General features: G+C 39.6%; 1 protein-coding gene across 1 annotated transcript in view; it reads right to left on the bottom strand.

Moving 5' to 3' along the window:
• The window catches only part of MACROD2 (mono-ADP ribosylhydrolase 2), a gene marked incomplete at its 3' end in the record, with an annotated part of 798,315 nt that overhangs the window by 189,699 nt on the left and 581,625 nt on the right, over positions 1-26,991 (bottom strand). The window contains exon 7 of the mRNA XM_031062830.1: positions 13,938-14,011. Coding sequence (XP_030918690.1) covers positions 13,938-14,011 — 74 coding nt within the window. The remainder of the gene's footprint in view (positions 1-13,937; positions 14,012-26,991) is intronic.

The raw sequence follows: 26,991 nt of genomic DNA, 5'->3' as shown, positions 1-26,991 counted from the left end.
GCCTGACACCAGCTGAGGAAACAGCTCTGTAGATCTAATTATACATACAGCAAAAGAGTCACTAAGAACCCTATCTCAGTTCAGCCTATTTGACATAATTAACTGTACAATAAAATGTTCTGTGATCAAATAGCTCAGTTCTTTTGAAGTACTCACTTTCCCTTTCCTGCAATAAGCACATCTAAGGAGAAATTCATTCTTACATCCCTGAACATTTGCAACTATCCACACCAGAGGCTGCTGTTTTGTGCCTAATCCCAGCTACTCTGGAGAGAAAAGCAAAATCTCCAGCTGGGTGCTGTGACTGCAGAATAAAACTGTTTCAATGCATAATGTCCATCAGTACAAGTGGAGTCATGTCAATCAACAAAAGGGACCAAATCCATGTTCTCAATTCCATTCTACAGGGGCCAGACTAGTATAGAGGCTGGGAAGATCTCAAACATGTAAAAAATAGTCTGGATTGGAATTGGTGATCTGAAGGTGAAGGACTTGCTAAATCCTCTCCAGGGCTTCACTCTGCCTCTCTTCTCTAGTCCTCAGTCTGAAAACAAAGATGCATTTATTTGAAGCTCTGTTAATTTTGAGAGGGGGGAAGGCAGTAATTAGCATGCCTTGGTTACATAAAGGGTTAATTCCTTAAACTGCTTGTCAATTCATTACTCCAAATTTCGACAAAGACACTTGGATTAAATCCATAAGTAAATGGATTTATGTTGTTTAGTCACTCAGGTTTTAAAACCCTCTGGAGCTCCACTGTGTTACCCTACTCCTACAAGAGCTGATGTGCTATTCCCACAGACAACATTTATTAAATCATTATATCATTATTTTCTAAACCAACATTCTCTCTGTATTTCAGTAATTTGCCTCCTTGAGTCAGGGTATACAGAGCCTGAGAACTATTAAGTTAAACAACTTCTCCTTGGTTATCTTGGTTTTATTTCTCCCTAGAAGTCTTTAAGCCATTCACAGCAGTCCCTGACAGAATGTGCTGGAATACAATAATATATCAATTAACTACAGTCAACCAGCTGCTAATACTATTTCTCCAAAATGTCTTTATTATTAATGGAAAGCATTGTGGTGTGGCAACATGCTCAAAACTAACTGCCAAAGAAATTACGACCCAGTTCTGTGAATAATTATATTGCATTTCCTAACATTTTCCTATCACATTAATTGGTAGAGTTGTGGTTTTAAGTTCACAGAACCAATTTGACCTCTTTTAGCAAAAGCCCACAGAGGCCACCCAGGCAGCAAAACCTTATACTTGTCATATAATTTCATTTGAAAAAGCTTTATAAAATATACACCATCTATGGCTTCATATGCATAAATACCTTTATCAACCACTGAATATTTCTTCCAAACCACTTCCTAGAGCATTTAGAAGAAAATAATCTGGAAGAAAATCATCAGCTCAAAATGACTGCGTATGGAATTACTCACACGGGGGCTAATTAATCTAGCTGAAAACTGGGACATGACAGCTCTGGAGACTATTATAAAATATAGAGTCTTTATTGCTTGTACATCACAAGGTCAGACACAATGTAGGTGTCTGAGGGGGCAGAGCAGCTAACTGGGGCTGCTTGGTGGCCCTGAGTGTCCCAGTCCAGGTCCAAAGTGACAACGTGTCACCGTCACACAGAGCGCTCCAGGCGCTGGCACACATTGACACATGGTTTTAATGCGGGAGCTAATTCGGGCTTTTTCTCCATCTCCTATAACAAACACTGACACCAGTGCTGGAGCCTCAGCGGGGCTGCCTGGGCCAAAGAGGGGCTGGGACTGCTCTGCCCTGTTCCTCCCAGACAATGTCATTCCAGATTGTGCTGACATCTCAAGCCATGCACAGCCCAACACCCTTCAACCTCCTCCTCGTTTCATCCTGCTGGGCAGTGTCACTGCCCCGGGCAGCAAGGAAATTAACAAAATACCTTAGACATAGATTGTTTCCAGATATACACTCCATTTACCTTCAAATCTCATTCTTTTTCTGAACAAATGTAAGTTTGAACACCAATGCCACTTATAATAAAAAACAATACCTCATTAAAACATAGAACTGCTGCATTATAGTTCAGAGACAGCAAACGGTTTGATAGCATTTTATGTTCAATTTTGTTTTGAATAACAGCTGTCTGTGCTTCTTGCTGTCCCTGCAGGAAGAAAAATCAAAGCTCATGCAGGAAAAAAATACTATTACCATCCTCCTTTCCAAAAGCAATTCTTTAACTATTCAGTCAATTCAAATCTAAAAATAGCTGGGAAAAAAATACTAGGGAAGAAAAAAGAATGCCTTCTTAATTGCATATTAATTGCTATACCCAATTGTAACTTTTTTCACTAGCAAGTATCATAATTTGTGCCATTATAAGGCTCTGGAGAATTGTGCCAACAGAGAATGTGCATGTCAAATAATTGATTCAACCTGCCATTTCCCCACAGGGTCAATAAGGAGCAGCTGGACTTGAAATCCCTACCTAAAAACAAAAGCTGCAGCACATGAGACAGACCCAGAGTGGAGGTACAGCCTTTGTTTTCCACATCATGATCCAAAGCACTCAGCTAAATGCCCAGGCAATAAAGCCAAATATAAATAGGCACACTCACCACTCACACCGGGGCAGAACAGGGATGGCTGAAAGGAAGAAAGTGAAAAGGAAGTACAAAGGAGGGGAGAGCAGTGCATACTGGAACCTGCCAGATCCCTGCATCAGCAATTAATTTTTACTCCATGTGACTGCTTTGGATATGCTGGACATCCAAGATCAACTTTTTCCACCAGCACACTTTAGAAAACTCACTGGCCAACAGTGCACTCAGATGATCGATGGTAGCTCTCCCTTTCAACTAAGATATTTTTTCAACTAAAAATCTGGATCAAACAGCTTCTCTGCACTTCATTTCTAAAGGTCAGGCAATATTCTGGGTAAGAGACAGTGTAAGAATTCCCTGTCCCTGCTTATTTCCAGTCCAGGCCACAGAGAAAAACCATACAGGGGTCTCCATGGCTGTTCACAGCCAGACATCTGCCCCAGATCTCAGCTCATTTGACAGCAGCAGGATCCTTTTTTCCCACATACACAACATAAAAGGTGACCATGAATCACTAATAAAGACAAGATACTCATCATTTAGGTGGAAATCCCATTTCACTGGGCAATCTCACATTGAATTAGTATTTTTACGTGGTATTATATACTTATAATTCTTTATTCTCTTAATATCTCAGAAAAATTTTATAGCTGCTTCTTTCCCTCTCAGCTTCTGCTATTTGGAGGCATCATACAAGCTACGTTTATTTTTGGAGTACCATGGCTATAAATTACATGTCATGGGATTGTCCCTCAAAGACAGCTCTGTCTCAAAGAGAGCACTGCAGAAACTGAAGCACCACGCTCACACTACCACAAGTGCTAATAAATGTATCTCTATTTTTTCCAAATGCTTGTGCTTTCAACGTGGGGGCTAATTCAGGCTTTTTCTCTATCTCCTATAACAAACACTAACACTACTACCCTAGCTGGACTTGACAATGCCTGTGTGTCCCTTCCAACTCAGAGCATTCTGTGATTCCATGATTAGGGATCCTTATGCCCTTCCTTTCTTGTTAGCAACCGTGATGCAAAAACTCCTTCACTGCAAAAATCCCACCTCTAGTAAAATTCAAGAAGGCTTTGAAGACCAATAGACTAACCTTCTATAATCCCACCTCTAGTAAAATTCAAGAAGGATTTGAAGACCAATGTTAGTCTATAGAAGCTTACTCTTTGGATTTACACTCAGAACACTGAATTACAAGAATGTTTGACAATTTGCAGTACAGCAATTTCTTACATACACAACTCCACCTTGCTAATAAGTGATTCAGTACCAAGAGCATGCCAGGCATTTCCCAAACTCCCATGAAGACTCAGACCCCATCTGAGGGGTCTGAGTGACAGCATACACACATAAGCAACCTGTAGTTAGGATGAGATTTTATTCTCATATGATATGCCCCATAAAAATCACGCTGGATAAAAAATGTCTGGGGTATTCTACAAATCTAAGCATGCATATAAATGAGATATTGCAGTTATGCTATACAACACTATCAAAGTTCATAGAATCCAACAAAAATCAGGAGCAGTGGCACCTCAGCTGTCTGAAGGGAAACATATTTGCTTTGTAAATATTAATGAACTTTATATGATGTCTGTAGGGAGAGATTTTTAGAGGGAACACAGTCAGCAGGACTAAAGCACTTCATTTCTATTGTCTCTCCTCAAACATTTCCCAACAGGAGGTTATCACCATACAGATCATATATTATTATATGCAACCCCAAAGGGAGATGTTTGTTTAAATGCCCACAGAGAAGAGGTTATCATCCAACAGGCATCAGGATTGAAGTCAGGAGAGTCAAAGTGCTCTGTGATAAGTTTGTTTCATCTTAGGTTTGAGCACCCAACTCCTGTAGCAATAAGCAACAGTGCAAGTTCAAAGACTTATTTCCACACATGGAGAAGACATTTGACATACACTTTTTCAAAAAATGCAAAAGCAAAAAGAATAAATGAAATTATTAATATAGAATGCATTTTGTGTATAAAATAATCCATCACCATCTAAATTAAAGGATCAGATTATCAATATGCAAATAGAAGACTAAGGTTTTCTAACTTTTTGGTTAGATCACAAACCCAAAGGGGCTTTAAATGAAAGGTGAAATTTCCAGCAGAAAAGGCTGAAAATTACAGATAAAACCCTTCCCCCAACCTGAAAATATGTAGCTGGCTCGAGTTTTAAATGCACAGTGCCTTTTTAAGTGTGTGGAAAAGCCGTCTGGAAGAAACCAGAAAAGAATGCAGAACTTGAAAAAGCCCTTCCTCACACATCATCAAATCTAGGAAATTTAGACACGGGTTCCTGAAAGGCCCTAGTTTCTTGCAAGGGGGAGAAATCAGAAAGACACCTATTCCCCTGGATTTACTGAGCATTGATCATGTGGATGAAGATATAGCAGCTGATTCTTAGTATTTCTTTTCAGCCTAAAAAAGAGCAGGGAAGTCCTACCAAGTGGTATCTTAGGTCTAGCAGCAAAGATGAGACAAATATACTACCTGAGAGAAGTTCAATACTCCTGGTTCAGAAAAGCATCCCAAATTCACTTCTGGTAAATGTAAATTTACTCCTGAATGAAAGTGTGCTACTGAATCAGGATGAAGACAGAAAATAAGAGAGACATTCCAATGCTGACCTTTTTATTTACAAGGCATAACTGCAAGTCAAAGCTGTGCTCTGTGCCATGGAAACCTTCATCTCAACTGTAAAATTATATTGCTTTTAAAGCTACTTAATTCTGCTTTCACCCTCACCAGTATTTATCATCTAACCACTGGTTGTTTCCTACTTATTTTACTAGCCACAAAGTATATTCATCCTTTTCTTTTTTTTATGTAGGTAAAAAGAAAATAAGGCTTCAAGAAATTAATTCTATTTAGATTTAGTAGCTGTAAACAGTCTATGCTCGTAAAAGGTAATTTTCATTTTTTATCTCACGGGAGATCAGGTTAGAAGCAAGGAGAAACCTGAGTAAGTCTCTGTATGGCCTTTGTTCAAAAACTCTTTTCATGAAGCATTGCTTACAATTCCTGTGGAAGGGAAGAATTTCATAGCTCACCTAATTTATTTTCCATTTTTCATTAATCCCAAATAAATGAAAGAATCACATAATCTGTCCTGAAGTCTAAGTAGGAAGGTCATATGCAGCCTTAAACTGTTCTCACATTTAAATTTAAGCAATTTGTTCTGTATTAATTTTCAGTTATTTTATCTTGGAAGCCTGCCATCATTACCATCTTTCCACAGGTCCTCATTGTCAATGCTCTCCACATCCACAGCGCGTTTCTCAATCTGTTCTGTCATTTCCTATTTAATAGACAGACCTATTTTTCACCTTCCTAGGAATACAGTAGGATACAGAACCTATGAAGTATGTGGCCAATATCATCTAACCTATTAAATGTCAGAATCATATATCTCAAACTATATGTCAAGATGCTGAAGCCTAGCAGCAATAAACTCATTCTGTTCCTCATAGGGAATGCACTCTGGATATGAGGATCCATGTGGGTTTCCTTCTGTATATATTTGATTGTGACCTACTCTTGATGGCTGATGTGGTTGGAAATGATGGTAGGAATTGGCCAGATCTTAGCTGGGAAAGTGAAATAAAACCTAACAAAATATTCTATTTACAGTTATTTCTTTCATAACAGTTTGGATCTTCATAGGGTGATCCGATGATTGCTTCAGTACGAGACTCCCCTAATGTATTTTTTTGTATTTTAGTATTATTTCGCCCTCATGTTCCACGCTGGACATTCTGTTTGGGGAAACACTGTAGGCAAGAGAACTGAATTTAAATCAAACCAAAGTGGCACCTTTCCCAAAGCAAAACAGCCGTGTGAGTTTATTGGGAACAGAGCTCCCCAAGAAGCCATCCTGCACTCTGCAGGATGCCAGGGAAGTGCCAGCAGAAACAAGCACGTGCTCCTGCCTTGTGCAGAAGGGCTGCTGCCTGTGCCAGCAGTGCCACCCCTGTCCCTGGGGACTGTGGCTGGGCAGGCAGCCTGGCCGGCAGCTGGTGCCCATCCCTTCCACCTGGTCCATGTCTGCTGGTGACTGCCAGCCAGACCCAGCCCTGGCAGGCAGCTTCTCCCAGGAGTCTCCCAAAGGAGAATCTCTCCACAATAGGAGCCTCCTTGCAAACCTCCACAGAGCAGAAGGAAAACCTTCCCCACCATCTCCTTCCTCCTACCCCAGCTCAGCACAGCTCCTGCTAAATCCAGCTGTAACCCACCGATACAGTTCAGACACCAAAGTAGAGCAAAACATAAATCACAACAGATTTACTAATGTGAAGAGCTCAGAAGCAAAACAAAGATTGCTGCAGCAATTTCTCCATTACTCATGAAGTGTTTTATCCATGAATCTCACTCGAGCTACATGGATTGTTATTCCTTAGTTACATGTTTCTACATTCACACAGGATAAGGAACACAAGCCAATTTAGAGACCCCAGAAGTGCAGCAACAATAACTGAATCATTCCAAAATGAAGGCTGGACCTCTTCTGCATTGTGTTGATGTGAGCAGCCAGTTGAAATGATCAGATTTCTGGCTGAAAGCCAGTATAGAAATAACAGGATGTTATCCTGATCTTTTTTGTCATGTAAGAAGTAACAAGAAGAAAACAAAGCCACTATTTCTACTTATTTTTAAGTATTTTTTTCACACTGCTCACCACAGTTGTAAGGTCCCTCCAAGCACCCAGAAATCATAAGGAAAAAAATAAATCAAAGAAACAAAACAAAATCTCAGCCCTGAAGCAGACAATTTTGTTAATTTAGTTACACGCCTGTAGAATTTTGAAGCTATCCAGGCTCCTGCTTTCATAACTGCTATTAAACTGTAAGGATAAAAGGAACAAAATCTTCAGCAAATTTCAATTATTAGACAGTTAACTGCTGTAAACACGAAAGAACCCATGCAGAGCTCTGTTTTGTATTAGTGACACTCATTAGCTGCAGTGGAGTTACTGAAGGTGTTTTTGATGCAGTACACTAAGGTTAGACAAACCTTTACAAGGATGTATTCAGTGAAAACATCCACACTTTGCATGGATTTCCTCAATCCTCCACAAATTTTAGAGGGAAGCATTAACAGAAAGCCATGGCTCCAAATCCTTCCTCCTGGTTTCATTTTGGTAACAAATGAGCATCTCAGAAACCACACCACAGGACATTGGCCTGGGACATTCCCAGCCATCATGAGCTCTAACAGTTCTGTCCAGGAAAGATACATCCTGCCTGTTTCTCAGTAGCTGTAGCAAAAATACCAAAACCTTTTCAAGTTAATAAATAAAGTATTATGTGTAACAAAGGCTTTGTCCGCTTCCCTTTATCACCCCTCTAACTAAACAGCAGCCTGAAGAACACAGAAGAAAAGCATTGCTGCTTTGGCAGCTGCCTTATCATTTCAGAAAATGAATTGTCTGTAGGGATGATAGTTAGATTTGGGCTTTGGGGACAGCACTGAATCTCTCTGAGCCTGGTGAGAGAGCAGCTATACAGAGCAAGCAAATCATTTAAATTTTGTACCAGTTGAAAAGCATTTTTTTTTCTCGACTTCAGCAAGATGACAGTGGCATGATGGCTGATTTTCATTTCAATCAGAGCAGCATATGATTACCACCTAATTAGAATGTAGAAATAGAAAGGAGATCATTTTTTAACCTACACAAGAGAACGGAGCTGGGGGAGGGGAGGAGATTATGTTAATCAAGTGATACTGGCATATCAGAGCGACCAAAATAGCCGGATGAATTTTTATCGGCACCCTTACTGTCCTTGAGGATCTGTCAGTGGCTTCTATTGAAACCTGCATTTTTAGAGCTTTATTTCTGAGTAATAAATGTTCTTTACAATAAATACATGTCACTGCAGGCCCAAACTAAAAGATATCGCCTTAGGCATAAATATGTATATTTTTGTCAAAATTTCACATGGTTTTGTTGACAACTGTAAAACTGCAAACATGAAAACTAACAAATCAAAAGTAAAAGTCATGCTGTCTTAAGGGGAGTTTTTTGCATTAATATACATGTTTGGGGTTTTTTTGTACTGGCTTTCATTAATTAAATATTGCCAGCTAGCTACTCCACTCCTTTCTGGAATACATGTTGAAAGTTAGTTGCTCTGCCCTAGGGAAATCTAACTGAGGTTAAATTAAATGAAACTGCATCAGGCAACATTCTCCAAGACAAGCTGTCTCCATCTGCATCCTTCTGCAGAGATAAAGCCTAGACCTCATCTCAAGATGCCACTTTGTTTAATTGTCTCTGAAGAATGAAGAGCCAGAATTAGATTGCTGAGACCACAAAAAGAAGGGGGTTAGAGAAATTAAAAACACAATAAAATTAATATTTAAATGATCTTTCAGGCAAGCCTGCTTTGTGCAATAGAGAGCTCCCTTTGCTCTGCCCTCCCAGGCAGTAGCTGCTCATCACAATATCTCTCTCCAAACTGGTCACCAGTACCCAGCACCATTTTAGGTGCATGAGATATCCTACCTTTAGCCACATTAATAGTGGAAAATGCCCCCACAAATCATATTTGGATGGAGCACAATACAAAAGGAAGCACAAGTACAGGGCATCCATCTTGGAGTGTGCCTAACTAGAGAAACAGGGGCTTCCTCATGAACATTTTTGTCAGGAGGAATATAGCAAATGTGATCCTGACCACCTCCCCACCCCCTTTAAAACAGAGTTCCACTAATTTCAGCTGGACTGGGATTTGGCTCATCCTGCTTTGCTGGAAATGTTCACTTTTTTTTTTGGCTGTGGGATGATATTAACTACCTGCTAAGAGACAAGGACCTAACTCTCATGTACTTCAGGCAAAATAAGAAACAAAATCTCTCTGCAGCAATGAGTCTAATGAAAAGGAATCCAGAACGTGTCTATTTATTTCTCATTTATATGCTTTTAATTTGTATCAGTTATTTCACTGGCAGACACACATTGCCATTGCACCTTCTGAGTTGTTCTACCAAGGCGTGTATTAAATGTTGTGAGATATTGTGCAAGAGAAAGAACAATACTTTGAACTAAATGTGCTGTTAAATTAAAGTCTTTTCTTGAGCAGTGAAAAAGTCCTGAGGCTTTCCATGTCAGTGTATTGTATGGTAAGGCACACGCCAAGGTCTTTTTATTTTTCACCCTTTTGAGAAACATAGCAAAGCAGAAGTAGATAATTTCTATCACTGTAAACATTTCTACATATCTGCCACAAAAACCCAAAGATAACCCTTTCCCCATCACCCCCAAAAATGTAGGGGGTCCAGTATTTAAAGCTCTCAAAATGTTTTTGAGATACAGGAAATCAGCCAGTAACACCTCAAACCTTGCCAAATTACCCCAGAAACAAATATTCTGACCTGTTTAAAAAGCTTAATGTGCATTTAAAAATGAATCCCAGGGTATAATTTCCTAAAGAGTGAACTCCAGCTCTATTTTGTGCTCTGAAGAATTCTATTAAACCTCTGGAGCACTTTATGCAAAGTGAAAGCACAGTCTGCTAAGGAGATAGCCTAGGTGGTCTGCAGTAAATTAACCACTACTGCTGACGGAGGCCATACTGGGGAGTTCGCTCCAAGGGATTTCTACACTTACAGCACAACACCATTTACCAGCTTCTAAACTAGATTTGCCCCCTGGCTGCAAGTCAGCAATCCTTGGTGTAAAGCATGGCCAGAGATTAGTTTGACTAAGGGTTTCATTTCAAGAGCAGAAGGGTGATGCTGCTGCACACAACTGAGTCCAAATCACTACTGAAAATACGGTTGTTTTTCCCAGACAACTTTTTGCAGCTGAGTTTTAGGTTGCTGGACTATGGTGGCTGTGTGTTGAGTAAATTACAATAGAAATACCTCTCTGTTGCTTTGTAACAATTAACCTCAGAAAGCAGCTAACTCCATTTGCATGGTAATGAGACATTCATCTAAGTGACATCAGAGTTAAGCATGCTAATAAGTTTTTATACAAACACCTGAGGGGTCAAGCACAACCATGGGCTTGGATAAGAAAACCTTTTATTAAATGCAAATCACTTGTCTTTTAAATACTGTGACAGAGAAATTTGCAGGACTCTAACACAGCTTGCAGAAGTCCTTCAAGTTACATTTTCAGGCCTCTAGGCTGACTAAGGAATATAGCAACTGCTTTATTTATATTTGGAATTAATATCAATATCTAAAAAAAATCTTCATTATATCATCAAAGGAAAGAAGTACTATAGAAAGGTAGAGGGGTGAAAACAAGAATATTGTCTTATCTTTCCCAAATTTGTCACAGATTCAGATTGGGTTGCTGGAAAGCAAATGAGACATGGCTGCTGTAGAGCACAACAAAAGATTTGGAAATTTATCAGCTTTTCTTCTTATTCACCTACCTGTTTTTGCCAGGTACATTGCTATGGAGGCAGATTCCCTGGTGAGCATGCTCTCTATCTTGCACTAAAACTTCTTGAATTCAATCAGTCAATTCACATTCCACAATCAAGCAGTTTGAGACCTTAGTGAGTGGTTGGGTCCAAGGGCATGACTTACTGCCAGACACCTTTGGGACTAAAGGAGCAGAACCTTCTCACAGGCAAGGCAGATTGCAGAACAGAGGTTGAGGGGAAGAAGCTGACTTTGATTAATTTAACTCTGGCAGAGCCAAGTGTAGGAGGCCTCTCTAGCTCAGGAGAGGCTGTTAGCAGGACACACCAACTCATCCTGTCAGCACAGGCAGTACCAGAGAGCAGGAATGAGATGCAGACAGCACTCTGAAAAGCTGCCCTCATGCCAGATCGTTAGAGGTTTTGCTCCCAGACAAGAAAATGTGAATTTAAATATCCAGTGGGTGTAGTGGGAATTGATCTGTCTTTGAGATAGAACTTTGTAGAAAGGACTATATCATACGGCTCTGTGCAACAAGAGGAGACTGTATTAAAGCACAGAAAGTCCCTTAATTCCATTGCTGTATGATGAGCTACTTTGGGAAAAGCTTGGGTAATGTATAACATTACTACTCAAAACACAAAATCTAGTCCAAGGGAGTAAGTGTACACATCCCTGGCAGTGTTCAAGGCCAGGATGGGTGGGGCCCTGAGCAGCCTGGTATAGTGGGTAGCATCCCTGTCCGCAGCAGGGGCTGGAATTAGATGCACTTCAAGGTTCCTTGCAATGCAAAACATTCTGTGGTTCCATAACAATATAAAATGGATCAGATTGACACCTGGCACAGAGCTACATCAGTTCTTTTAAACCAGGTAACTATGCTCACGTTGCTATATGCATTAAATGACAGAAACCCAGTAATGGTATGCTTCCCAAAGATCCCTTTTACTGCAAAAGATACTGCTGTCCTCAATAAAATTAAGTATCTTAATTTGCTGCTGTCCTGTTTACAACAAGTAAAACATGCTAGTATGCCATATCTAAAACTTAAGCCAATGGATTGTGGAAAAACCTTAGGAAGATAGTAAGCTTCATGTGAGAAAGTACAAAGCTGTGGATAACCAAACATATCTTGACAGAAACCTAATACTCCACTTCCTTTGAAAACCAACAAAAACTCTGGGGGAACAGCTCTGAGTCATCATCACCATCATCAGTAATATGCAATAATTGCACCACCCATATGTCTTCAAGTGCATCAAACAGAGTGAGACCTCAGCTTGGCGAGGCTGGGATTCAGGATGTTAAGAAAAACACATTTAAGACAACAACTATGAGCTGTAATAGTCCAAATTGAAAAAACAACTGTGGTGTAAGATGAGTAGGATAACTTTAAATAATTGCTTTGTAGTTAGGACAGCCTGGGCTCCTTTCACTGTCCAAATATTATAAACTACAGCTACTTATTTACAAGCAATTCTGGTTAAATTGAAGTTTGTGAGGAGGGAGGCAGGAGGTGTATATACAATAGAGACTCAGCTTTTGAGGAAGAAAACCTTATTTCTGGAGCAAAAAACAAAACCAAACCTTTTAGCCTATTTTTTAAATGATGAGGTAAAAATGAAGCTAGGAGAAATTATAAGATGATAAGCACCACAAACGTATTGGTTCTAACCTTACACACCAAGATTAAAGTTACAAACAGACAAGATCCCAAAAATGTAAGTTTAGGGCTAAGCTGATGAGATTTAGGCCCCAACAGTGTTAATCAAGTCTGCCTACCCCAAATTCCTGCTTCACTGCTCAGCTTTCTAGCTGTGGGAAGCAACAGTGACAGCAGCAAAAGCCACAACAACCAAGTACTCAGTGCTGAAAGAATCAGTGTCCAAACAGGACAGTGCCCTCCTTAGTGCACCTCCAGGTTTGCAAACCTCAACTGTACCACTCAAATCTCAACATATTACTTCCTTTCAATCCAAATTTGGCAAAAAACTCAAACAAAACCACATAAACCCACTAAATTCATAAACTGATATATCAGATGCTTGGGAAAAAATAGGCTCCCTAAATATATTGCTAGAGGAAAAATACTACTAATTATGTCCTTGTCTGCAGTGCTTCTCCACTGAATGCTTTGTTCAATGTTTTCAGACAAAATACCAAACAGCTTTAACTGTCTGAAATCTGCTATGGTCATGAGGAAACAGCAAACAGCTTTAACTGTCTGAAATCTGCTGGCTATGGTCATGAGGAAACAGGCAGACTGTCACTTTAAGACATGAAGATTTGTTTTGCCACTTTTTTGCTGCACTTCTGCAACCCAACACTAGGAATAGAGAAAGACAAACACTGGGAAGGGGAGAGATGCAGATCATTCTGCTAAAATCATTTTTTGTCTTGTACAAATAATCACTATTACATTGCCACTGGAAGATGACCAGTACTAATAAAAATTATATATTTAGTGACACTAAATAGAAGTAAACCAAAAAATTAATGAAAACATAAAATAGGAACCTACAGGTTTACTGTAAAGTGACCTCTGGCACACCACTGACCTTTGGTGGCCATTTCCAGTGACAACTGGTATGCACATTTCCTTTCCAAGAATCTCCTCATTATTACCCAAAAACTCTGACACTCAGAAACAGCTTAGGAAGAGAACAGTCTTCTGCTTTGCCAGGAAAGATTACAATGCACAGAAAATGCACAGTATGGTTTCAAACAAAGGTATTTCCTTTGAACTCTAGTATAGCTTTTACATATAAGAATCTTCCCCTGGCTAAAATGTCCTGACCTGACTTCACTGGTCTTAAGACTAAATAATAAAAGACTTCAAGGCTCAAGCCTATGTTTACTCTTTTCACAGATTTGGAGTCAAAGACCATAACCTTAAACAGAAATCTGAAAAAAAAAAAAAAAAAATTTGTTCCATACCTCATTTTGATTCTTGCTTAACCATTCCTTAATAGTGCTAAGGGCAATGACAGCAGCAGGCTCATTTGGAAAACCTAAAAAAGATAAGAAATGGAAGATAAATAAAAGGCATAATTTCTTTTATATACAAGAAAACAAAAATCTGGGTTTTTTTCCTTTCTATTCTTTAAAATATTTTGGAATTACAGTTGGTCAACTCCCTTCTTCACAGATTTGTATAAAGCTTTTAGGCAACATCTGTTACATCTTCCCCCAGCTAAATAAATTGAAAATAGGCACAACAATGTTTTATTGGATTTTTTTTCCTTTACTCTAGTTAAGAGAAGTCCACTGCTCAAGAAAAGAAGAAACAATAGAGAGCTGTACACGTGTCATAATAGGCAGACAAGCATTCAACACATATATCACAGTAACAAATACTAGGCTTACATTTCATGGCAGCAAGAAAAATTCAGACATTTCTTAAGGCATAAGGGCTTTCTCAAGGCTTTCTTTTTTTAATCCATCTGTCAGCAAAACTACACCACCCCATGACCCCAGTGCCATAGGCCTTATAAAGAGAGAAATGTTTGATTTGGAAATCTCTCAATTTATGACCTGAATCATAACAAACAACTTTGGAAATTAAAGAATTCATGAAGCATAAGTATATGAACTTAAGACCTTGTGTTGCATGATACATAAGCAATAGTAATTCCCCCCAGCACTAAACAATAACAAAACTCTTTCCAGGGATACAGACTTTTTGCTTTGATGGTTTCTACCTATCAAATCCATGGATGCTTTCATTACTTAGGCACCTTAATTTAATTTTCCTTTAAATTCCTGACTTGGGGGCAGCAAATCATTTCTGTGAGGATTTAAAAATAAAACCCCATAAGCTGTATGAATCTCTCTCAGTAGGTGAGATTAATAGAACAGGCTTTGAAGAGGTGGAGCTGCAGGCACAGTGGACAAGCAAGCAACAGGGTTAGAAAGAGTCGTGAAATTTGGCATACAGCTGTGTAGATACAGCCTTTCTTACATCACCCTTGCACCATAAGCTGAAACACAGATACTGCAACAAATTATAAATGTTCAGCTTTTAGACTTGTATTTTCTTTAACCATTTTTTTCAGATTTTGTGCAATGCAAGATTAGGAAAAAACCCAACTCAAACCAAAATCCCTCCACTGAATCACATTCCCAAAACATCACTCCCTGTACATTGACTCTGCAAAGATTTGCTCCAGCAGCATGTGTACTCTTCTGAAGTGACAGATGACAACAATTCATCAAGAAAAACAAGCAAAATACTCAATTTTGGATAATACCAACATTTAGCATGTGTGCCCTTTGAATACGTTTCTCAATAAAGCATATTTTTACATTTTAAAAAATATAGTTACCAAGTCCAAGACAGAAAACTAGCTTAGACCCTACAAAAATGTTACTGTGGATACTTCCATTGCTGCTGGGAAAATAAATTCTTGTAACATTTAATAATGCTGCTGATGTCATCAAGGCATATGTCTCATGACACCAGCTAACGACCACAACGAAACCCAGAGCGGGGACTTCCAGCAGCCTCATTTTCATAATATAAAATAACAGAGCTCTAAGCAGACCATCTGCTCAAATTAGTAATATCCTTGCTGACAAACTGGGGCTTTTTCACACAGAAATTCCATACCCTGAGTGTGGTAGCTCTGCCTGGACATAAAATGAACACCATGCAGAGGGACAAATGCGTATTTCAGACAACTGATATACTATTGTTTATGCACTGAATGGTTTATTTTCAGAACAATGCTCCCCCCAGCAAGATTAACCTTTCAGGCTTGTTTTTCACTCACTTGCAGCAGGGTAGCTGGCCAAAATGGTGATAAAGCACTGGGTATTGTATAGAATCTTTCCATAAATTGTACACTGTTTAGAAACTGCTGCCATACTAACCAGCCTTAAATAGAACCTTATCTAGAAAACTGGTTTTCAATTACTACTAAGTCACCACAACGTAAAGGAAACAGTGCAGCAACCTAAATAAACAGCCTTGAATTCTGTGTGTGATTTCAGAAAATATGTTGAAATCCATCAGAGCCTTTTATGATCAGCTCCCCCCCACCCCCAAATAATCTAATTAGCATTTTACATACATTTCTGCAAATTTTATGGAAAGGATCATCTTACTGACTATATGCAGAAGCAGGATGGAATTAGCCTCCTGTTGCAAACCTTGCACCAGCACAAAAGCCCCTGTGTGTCCAATTCTCAAACAGAAAAACATTTTTGTTTATAGGACTGGGTTAAAGGAAGATAAAGCAAGATGGGATCTGTTAAAACACACTTTTGCATTGTTTTTATCTCTAGCCTACATTTGCCTGCCATAACATTTCTGGTTTGCTCCCATCTGCATCCCCATCCCCTCTTTCAGTGAAAAAGCAATCTCAGGAAGCACGTGGGAATCAAATTACTTGAGAGAAATGAGCTCGAGGTGCCTCACAGTTTACTGACTGCTGGAGCAGCAGCTCAGGCAATTCTGGCTAAAGGCTCAATTTCACAAAAGATAAAACAGGTAAAGTAATGAGTGACACTGGGCCATGTTACTGCAGTGAGTGCTCCTCCAGCATACTGAAAAGGACAAGGGCACAAAAAATCACACATTGGCCATGAGGTTCAGGACTTCACTGTGTTTGTCCGCATGGAGAAAAAGAGAAGGCTGGCAGGTTGTATGTCATGGACAGGTGTGTGGGGAAGTGAACCAACCCACAGACACAGGTATTTAACTTGGACTGAGTTTTTTACATCCCCCACTGCCACAGCAAACACCTTGGCAACATACCCATCCATACCAAAAATCAGGGCAGGCTGTGTCTGCTTCCTGAAGAGCTGCTTCAGCAAGTGACAATTTTACTGCCACCATCTGCATTTGGGAGTGCCAACTGATCCCATCTCACCATCCATTACCAGGATCCCAGCTCCTCAAGTTCAGCAAAATCCTGGATATGAGCAGGAGCCACTCTGGTGCCCCTCTGAGTTCAGCAGCCACCCTTTACAGCAGAGCTTTCATCATCACAGCTGATGGCACAGTGGGTGCAAACCTTCTAAGTTAGCAGGAACCAGGGTGATCACCTTGCTACCATCACATAAATGCACCTCATCTGATCTCCACTGCTTTTGGTATGTCTTTGCACAGATACTACCCACAGTGACAGCCTAGGAAAGCTTTCTTTGAGAGGCCTTCAAACTTACAAGATTCTGCAACTCTTTCCAGGGTTTTATCAACTTATTCCTGGCAACTGTAACCCTGACCTGTGAAACAGCTGGCAAAGCAAGCTCTAGGCTGTGACAGTGCTTGCAGCCATCATGGCCATAATTTTCCTGCAAAGGCATGATAAGATATAGCAGAATTATTTGGATGGATCTGATATGAAATAAATGTGCTGTTTTAGAGGAGTGTGGAGGAGAACTAAGATAGTAACTAGAGATTTACACTGATAGTCCCATTACATTTTGTATTTCTTCCCTGGAATGCAACTGGTAAGAACATAAATCTCCTGTTTCATCAAAGTACACAAAATATGCAATGAATTCCCTGTTGTTAGACACCCTTGTGTAAATGCTCAGTCTTTTGTGCTTGGGGGATTCAGTGGAGAAACATTTACTAATTGTGAATGTCTGTTACTCTGCCTAATTTATCTGTGCAATATCAGAAAAACATATACCAGAAGTCCATAGAATCATAGACTTATGATTCTATGGAGTGCTGGTATATGTTTTTCTGATATTGGACAGATAAATTCTGAGTTGAAATGTATCCACAAGGATCACAGAGTCCAACTCCAGCCCTGCATAACGTTATTCAAAGCACAACAGAGCAACAAGGGTTTTGAGACACAAAGCTAGCAGAAATCAATTTCAGGGACTCCTAAACTTTGTGGAGGTGCTGGTAGCTTTATCTGCCTCTTTTACTGGGCTTGATCCAGCCTTACAAAAAATGTCAAACTTACAATCAGGTAATGCTGCCTCCCCATGAAAAGCCCATTAACAAAACACAGGTATTAAGTACTCAAACTTTAATATGATCTACCTGAGGATTAAGATAACAGATGATAACAGGAGGGCTATAATACTAACAAGCAAATGTCAATCCAGAAAAATCACTTCAGTAGCTGTAGTGGTAAGTGTTATAATCTGTCAGTTCAACTGAGATACCTAATGTTTTCTGTAAATCAACTCCTTCTGGTAAAAAAAGGGCTCTATTCTTTTTTGCTAGCACAGCCTAAGTGCTAGGCAGGTTTTTATTAATTTAAAATGTTCCCTTCTCTATGGATTCTAAAAGGCTCGTACGGGCTTAATATTCTTATTTGCCAGTTTTAATGGTTTAATTGTGAAGCAAATCATGAAAAGAACCAAAAGCACATCAACACAAATAATCATTATGTATTTTCATATTTTCCTCAGAAAAATATCTACACTGGCATATTTGTGCACATATCAAGATGTAACAGTTTGCAGACTGTTCCTGTGTGCTAAAATCAACCCTGAGTCCCACAGCTTAATCAACAAGACTGTTAAAACGGAAAAACTTCCATGTTTTAAGTTTATAAATTTGTCAGTATGTTTACGGATATATAAATGATGCTCTCCAAATAGTAGCTTGTCACATTTTTAAACTGGGGGACTGCATTGAAGGCCATCTCTGCAGTCAGTATGACAGGGTATCTCCACCGTGCATCAAGTACTTGCTATATGGGAATCATCAGCACCAGATGGCATGGAATACAAAGATGCCTTAAAGGAAATAAGTGGGAAAGAATTACTAAGAATTTATTCCATACATGTTCTGAAACCTGATATGATTATTTGTACTGTAAATGCCTTCTGAATCACAACCAACACATAAATAACTGCACTTCATTATAGCCACGTGGGCTAAGGCCAGCTATTGACAATGCAGACAGTGCTTAGGACAACAAAAGAGAACAAATGAGATGCACAGGCCAGCATGCCTGAGGTAGGGTTAACTCAATACATCCCCCTGTCCTTCAGCTGTGAAATAAACAGAATAATCTTGCAACTGATCCCATATAATCATCTTGTCAGAGATGTATTTTAGTAGTCAAAATGAATTCACTCATGAATTCATGTTGATTCCCATTACCATGGTAAATCCATTCTGTTTGGAGGGAGATGATAGTATTCTACCAAAAAGCTTATTGTCTTGCTATTCTTGAGCTTTTTGCCTTTTTTTCACTCACTCTCCTTTTTCTCTTTTTTTTTTTTTTTTTTAATAATCATTGTCATATAGTGATTGGTCAAACAAGCTAAGTTCCTACCTGATCATTTTTGCGGACTCATAACTTGGAAAGAAAGTACCCTTATTTGGATGAGCTACATTGAAGACTAAACTGAAGAGCCATGAATCTTCTGCTAAATAACCTACCTTGCCTTATTGAACTCATTCAGCCAGAGAAAACCTTATTTGCTGTCCACTCAGAAACTAACTCTAAGAAAATGGAATTAAGTACTGTGAAAAGCCAGTAACCTTTCTGTTACCCCAAGAAACAAAGCTGCACCAATTCACTGTATCCTTCACAGACTGTGCTACAGTAATTAATTATCATTCATGTAAAATAAAGAAGGGGAAATAAGAAATTTTCAAAACGCATAAACAAAACATTATTCTGAAGAAATCATTACATGCTTCTCAATTGCTCCTAAGAAAGGTGCAAACCTTTAGATTTTCCTTGAGTCAAAAATTCAGCAGCAATAGAAAACTACATGCAGTTCCTGAAGAATCATTTCCACTTGCATTCAGCTGACATGACAGATGCAGCTGGTGGAAGGTGGTTAATAAAGAAACTCAAAAGAACTTTTCTGCTCTGATACAGTGACACAAAGCTGGTAGAGAATTGAAATAAGGGAGAGCCTTTCTTCATCCACAGAAGTGCACTGGGTAAGACAGGGATCCCTGGTAAAGTCAGTCAGGGTCAATGCTGGCACCAGGGAACATGATGAAACTCACACAAGCCAGCAAAATCGAGACAAGTTGGAGGTCGAGACACATGGACTGTCTTGGTAACAGGGCTTGCTCAGCCTTGGCTTGTCAGAAGAGGTGCCCAGGGCATGCTGGCTGAGAGGGGCCTCTTGTCTGATCAGCACATCACCTCACCTGCACCATCTGCAGCTCAGGTGCTTTTCTTTGTCTGGGCTCAGCTTAGGGCTGCAGCTGAAAGTTGCCAAAAGGTGGCTACAGTGCGAGACAAACTAGGTCACAGCTGTTCTCTCTGAAATACACAATATCACACCATGCTTCACTTCATGCTCCACCATGTTGGTATAATTGGATTAATACCTGCCATATAACTGTGTTAGAAGTGTCAGCTGAGCAGACACATCACTGTGATCATGGAGGTCATGTGAGCAGAGGCTTGCACCAGTAAGTCTAAAGATTCCACTGAAGAAAAAATAGATTTCAAGTTTACTGAGTTGTTTGATATTTATTAGCATTGGAGGGGGGACAAAGGTTTAGTGAAAATACATTTACACTTGTACTACTGGGAAGAGTGTTCCCCTACGAGTACCTTGCTGCAAGAAATATCATAATGCCATTCTGAAGGAGATTTGCATGTGTGTAAAATTTTCACTTTTCTGCAGTAGTAGTAGATTCTTTTTATTAGAAGTCTAGGTTTTGGTTTCGCTTTTCCAGCATTTGTAAAGGAGTATGCTTGCAGGGAGTACATCATGGAGAAATGGATTCTGTAGCAGTCTTGTAAAAAACATAGCAAGCAATACTTGGAGACTCTGGGAAGCAAAACTGCTTCGTAGCTGTGCTGTTTACTGTGCTGTGTGATGGAGCTTTTCTGTCTGTCAGGGAATTACTAATGCCCAAGCAGAAAATTAGGCTTCAGGATGAGCACAGTAGGGGAAAGATCAGACAGATACCAGTGCAACACTGAAAGCAAAAAGATCTCACTGCTCTTGCCATTAGCATTCTCCTATGGGAGGAGAAAGCCTACACAATGCAAATGCAAGTGGAAGATATACTCACACAGGTAGTTTTGCAATTACAAAATCTGCCTATGAGAGTGCATATGCAATGTCTGTGTAAAGCATACAGCTGTTTAAACACATGTATACAGCTGCTCCTGAGCTCAAGCACATCATTCTCCTTTAAATACACTTTATACCATAACCAGAATTGCTATTCCAGAAACAAACGTTGTACAAAGAAATGTTAATTGAAAGAGATCTCAAAGTGCACATGAGCTTCTTAATGCAGAGTGTTAAATCTTCTATTTTGCCATATATAACAAGCAAGTTGGGTTTTAGGGTGGCAACATAATACAGCCAGAGTAATTTGAAACAAAGTGTAAAGCACTAGTCAGCTGTGAAATCTCCCATCATACACTGAATTGCACAGCAATGGGATATTGGCCTCAGTCTAGTTACAATTCCAACATGGTTAAATATTTATTCTACCCACTGATTTAAATAAAAATGCCCTGTTGTTCTCAAGTGCAGCAAAGTGTAAGGAATCAATCCTACCTTCCTAAAGTGTCTTGCTAATGCCACAGGAGACAAAACCCAACCAAACCAACCCCTATGCACCCACACACTTTGAATTCCACTTGAAAGTGGTACTTGCTGTTGAAACGTGGGGTCCAGGGCATTGGACCTCCTTAACCTACACTGACACCATCCCAAGCCCTCCTTGACACACACTGTCTCTAAGCACCAAGGGATGATCTGTTCAGCAGTGGGAATAAAGTAATGATTCTGTACCTTGCCAAGCACTGTTCCTCGTGGCATTCTGCTATTGATGGCAGGCTCTAATTGAAAGCTTATCTGAAGTAGGGATATTCTTGATGTGGCACTCCTTACTGAGTTTTGGATGTCTACTAATGCATCTGCCACCACAGGCTGGGCAGGGGGAGAAGGGGTAGGAATTGCCATGAGAGGCTCACTCCTCTTGCTGATGGATCTTTATGCAGAGAGAGGGAGCCAGGAAAATGCACTGAGGAGCAGCAGATTGAGGTGGAGCAAGAGGAGGAGAGGCAGGGAGCATGGAACCTTTTGCTGGAAGATGGGGGGTAGGATTTTCAGAAGAAGGGCTGAATGTAAGAGAAAGCATCAGGGCTACTGGCTTTGCTGGAGCTTGTTGTCATCTTATTGCAGGGGTTCCATACTCCTGTTTCCTTATCGCAAAAGTTCCATATCTTCTTGGTGTTTCTTGTGGGCACCTCCTCAGAGCACTGACTCCTTCTTCACAAAGCAGCCAACTGACCCCAGCTCCCTTCTCACCCAGCCACCCCACTCTTTTATAGCACTCTTCTTCTCACTGGTTACAGCTGTGGCCTGGTAAAGTCAGGCCTGCTCCTAATCTCTGGCAACTGGCCCAGCTGCAACTCCTTAGGGGTGAGATTACTTTCTACATCATCTTTATTTTCTTCTATTCTATCCCCCTACAGGAACTCTCAGTACTTTGTCTCGAATAGGCAGCACAGCATGACAGGAGTTACAAGAGCTAGGGGAAACACATGCATGTAATGGACATAAGCCACCACAGCAAAATGAAGGAAAATGCACTGAGGAGAAGCAGATAGATGTGGAGGAAGTGGAGGAGAGGAAGGGAGCATGGAACCTTTTGCTGCAAGATGGGGAGTAGGGTGCTGGGAAGAAGGGCTGAATGTAAGAGAAAGCATCAGGGCTACTGGCTTTGCTGGAGTTTGTTGTCATCTTATTGCAGGGGATCCACACTGCTGTCTCCTTATCACAAAAGTTCCATACCTCCTTGGTGTTTCTTGTGGGCGTCTCCTCAGAGCACTGACTCTTTCTTCTTCACAAAGCTGCCAGCTGACTCCAGTTCCCTTCTCACCCAGCCACCCCACTCTTTTATAGCACTCTTCTTCTCACTGGTTACAGCTGTGGCCTGGTAAAGTCAGGCCTGCTCCTAATCTCTGGCAACTGGCCCAGCTGCAACTCCTTAGGGGTGAGATTACTTTCTACATCATCTTTATTTTCTTCTATTCTATCCCCCTACAGGAACTCTCAGTACCTTGTCTCAAATAGGCAGCACAGCATGACAGGAGTTACAAGAGCTAGGGGAAACACATGCATGTAATGGACATAAGCCACCACAGCAAAATAAAGGAAAATGGCAGCACAGAAAGTCTGAGAAACTTCAGAGGAATGAAACATGCACAGGCAATAGTGAAAAAAATACAAAATCACATAAAGAACACAGACAGTGTTGCTAGCCCAGCTCTAGCCCTTAAATCACTTCCACCATGTTCAATTGCTCTGGCAGATACAACACAAAGACCACGCTGGATCATCTAAAACCAACAGAGCTTTTGGGGAAGTCCATCCACGTACAAGAACAAACAAAACTATCTGACATTATTTCTGCTGAAGCACTGTTCTTATCTCCTCTCCAAGGGAAATCAAAGATTTCCTAAGAGCACACAATCAGCTGAAACAATATATACTTACTCCTTGTGAAAGAAAAAAGAAAAAAAAAAAAAAAAAAAAAAAAAAAAAAAAGGAAATAAAATTGTTCTTTTATCTTTTTTTCCCAAAAGACACGAGGAAGAAAGTTACAGGGCAGGTTGGGTGAAAAAGCAGGACACTATGTCTGGCACATTAATCTACTTAGTTTAGTCTTTTTAACGAATGCATTATTGATTCTTGGTTTGTCTTTATTATTCACACCAGGGATTTTTTTTCAATTCTTGCCTCAGACTGCAGTAAACCATAATAAAAGGGTCACACCAGCAGCTACTGTATTCAGGAAATCTACAACAACTCACACCTGAAATATTTCATCTAATCTGGAGTTCAAAAATGCCAGTGCACTTGGGAGGAACAGAGAGGGGGTGCATTCTAAATGTGATGTTTAATGGCTTGTTCTTCACTGAACAGAAAGGCAATTCATGCTATTTGAACACATACTACATGCACGCTGATAAAAAAGTGCTTGTGCAGGTTGTTGGACTTGATGCATCATTGCACTAGCTCAACAATTTTATGTATTAATTTTTTAAGAGAAAGAATTTTTTCCCCCTTGCCCAGATGCTGCTTCATTTCTGTAGTAGTCATTTCCCTGGCAAGAGGTCAGCTCCACAAATCCTTCTTTTTTGTCCTGCAAGGGTCACAATGTGCCTTATTGGATTTTATGTTCCAGCATCTATCAGCAACCAGCCAATCTACACTATTTATCTTCATTTCAGGATGCATTGCAGCAACAACTTTTTCAACAAAAACTACATGGAATCCACTAGCACCTCTTCAACCTTCCTCCCAAAGCTGCACTGAAAAACCTTTCTGGATGTTCTGAGATTACAGCACTATACACAACAGATGAAAAGTGGTTAGAAGACAAAGTTTGGAGTAATGGGAAAAACTGGATTAAAGCAAGAGTAAGGAAAAATTGAGATTTAAAACTCTGATTTCAGCAAACGTGTCTGGTTACAATGGTGCATTACACAGTTCTGATACTCTGAGCAAGATCTCAAATGCTAAAGGGTGTAAAAAAACTAATGGGTAAAATATGAAAATAACCTTATCTTTTGGAACATCCTCATCCGAACACTTTTGACTAACAATCCCCCCAAGAAGCAGTTGCTTTTTAAACCCAATACTGGTAGCTGATCAACAAAATAATCCAGACCTCATCAGATAATTCAGGGTTTCAAAAGATCCCAGTATTAATTGTTAAACAAGTTTTTGTTACAAATATGATTTCTCCTAACATCTCTGATTTGCATTTCACTCACAATTATGCGCTTTTATTGAGTCTTGCATTCTTCAATCAAAAAGGAAATGAAATAACCAGTTAATGGCACATGCAATTCCAGAAACTCAAATCCAATTTAATCTTGATTTGAACTTTAGGTCTTATTGTACTTGTTTTAAGTAGCATTTTCAACATGTATTCTGGTAAGTTGCCAGTGTATTGTTGGGGTTTTAAAAATTTATTTTTAAATAATTATATGAGCAAACATGGGCTGCTTTAGGAAGGAATGGGATTTCCTAGTATTCAGAAAGGTGTAACAAATATCAAAATTTCTGATTAGACCAACAGTGGTAAATCCAGCCTTAAAGTAAAATTATTCAATTTTGTGAGATACCACTCTTCAGGGGGAAACATAAAGCCCAAACACACATGTTTATCAAGAAATTTTGAACAATATTCAAATTGAAACAGGGTAAAAAGCAATGACAGAGAAAATGACAATTACTGTTGTCAGAAGGAATGTCCAGATTTGAAACAAAAGAACCAGTGCTATGCTTGGTCAGATCAAGCAGTGCAGGATTTGGAAGACTAAGAAATCTCTTTTGTCCAACAATGCAGTACAAATAAGAACCTGATCTGGACAATTTAAATGTAAATTTCTTACTACCTGTCAGACAAGTGAGATTTAAAGACATTCACTTAAAAACCCAGGCATCTCCAAACCTAGTCTTAAAGTGAAAATTGACCTCCCACCTCAATTTCCATCTAAATGTGGCCATGTGGCTGCAAAGGGGTTGTTTGTTCTAGCACTTTAATAAATTTAGGTTATGTGTATGGTGGGCATGAGGTGACCCACACAACTCCTGGGGAAAACCAGCCTTGCAAGGCAGGTCCATGCCACAGTCAAACACAACTAATCCTCTGGGAAACATGGCATCCCAGGCAGATTAGCAGAAGGGATATGGAAAAGCATTAAATGCTTTGCATGGAGAAACCTTATTGATTGTTAAACAATGAGGCGAATGAGGGGAAATAGAAGATTTTTAAAATTGGGGGATATGTAAAAAGAAGTTGTCAATTGAAAGAGCTTGTTACATCACAAAAAATAATGTTAGACTTAGAATCAAGCTTAGGGAACAGTTTAGTCAATGTGATTTCCATTAATTTTATCAAAGCCTCCTCACTACACATACAATTACACACAAAATAGTTCACTTTATCATGATAGCTGCACATCTGCAGATTGCGAAAAATAGCAGTGCAATATTGAGTTGGGTTGGGATTATTTCAGTGAATTACTGGTATGCAGACAGTAGCCTCAGTTTCCCCTCACATTTCTGTGAACAGAAATCAGTTTAAAAAACCCCCAAAACTGCACAAAGGATGGAAAGTTGTATGTATGTATCAATGCATGGATCAAAATCTAGAAAGGGAATAACAGAACCTAGGAGTGAGGGGAAAGAAAGAATTAGAAACAGTTCTGCAAGCTTCTCTTGCAGGAGGTCGGAAAAGATTTGGGAGTGAGGGTGTGATGTTGAGCCTGGGAAAGGTGGGGTTCAGGGAAGACCTCTGCATCTTACTAGGTAAATCTATTTTAAGTGACAATACATTAAATTAATTTTCCCCAAATTAGGACTGTTTTGCCCATTGTGGTACTTGGCAAATCATCTCCCTGTCTTTATCTTGGTGCACATATTTCTTCATCTTGTCTTTCCCCCTGTCCTGCTGAGGAGGAAGAGAATGAAGCAAGTGGCTGGGTGGGCATCTGTCAGCCAACATCAAGCTGCCATACAGCCACAGATTCCTCTGCCATAAAACATTTTACATGTTCTACTCTTTTTTCTTCACCAAGACACACAACTTCAAAGCCTGCAAAAAGAAGTCCCAATCACATGCAAAAAGAACTCCCAATTCACAGTAGTTACACTAACTATTAGGAGATTGAAAAAGAATAACATACTCAAAGTTTGTGGTGTTATGCCACTGAGAGTCTGAATATTATTATTTAAAATTATTGCAAAGAGGAAAGGCACAGTTTCTATATAAACCATTTAAGAATAAGTAAAAAATAAATTATACTAGCACTGTAATGGGTACTAATCAAGCTGTGTTGAAACCACTGTATAACCAGCAGTCTTAACTTAAAGTATTCTAGGAATACAGAAATAAAATGGTGGGCATCCAAATGAAAGAAGGATCTCTAAAATTCAGAAAGGTTAAGGAAGAAGGATTTGTATTCCTTAGAAAATAGGAGATTACAGTTAAACCTCTGTGAAACAAAATAATTTGAAGAAACCAGAAGACTAATTGCTGCAGGTTATCTGAGTTCATGCA

The sequence above is a fragment of the Geospiza fortis genome, unplaced genomic scaffold (genome assembly GCF_000277835.1).
Source record: "Geospiza fortis unplaced genomic scaffold, GeoFor_1.0 scaffold185, whole genome shotgun sequence".
NCBI classification, from domain to species: Eukaryota; Metazoa; Chordata; class Aves; order Passeriformes; family Thraupidae; genus Geospiza; species Geospiza fortis.
This window is presented reverse-complemented; position numbering and strand designations above follow the sequence as displayed.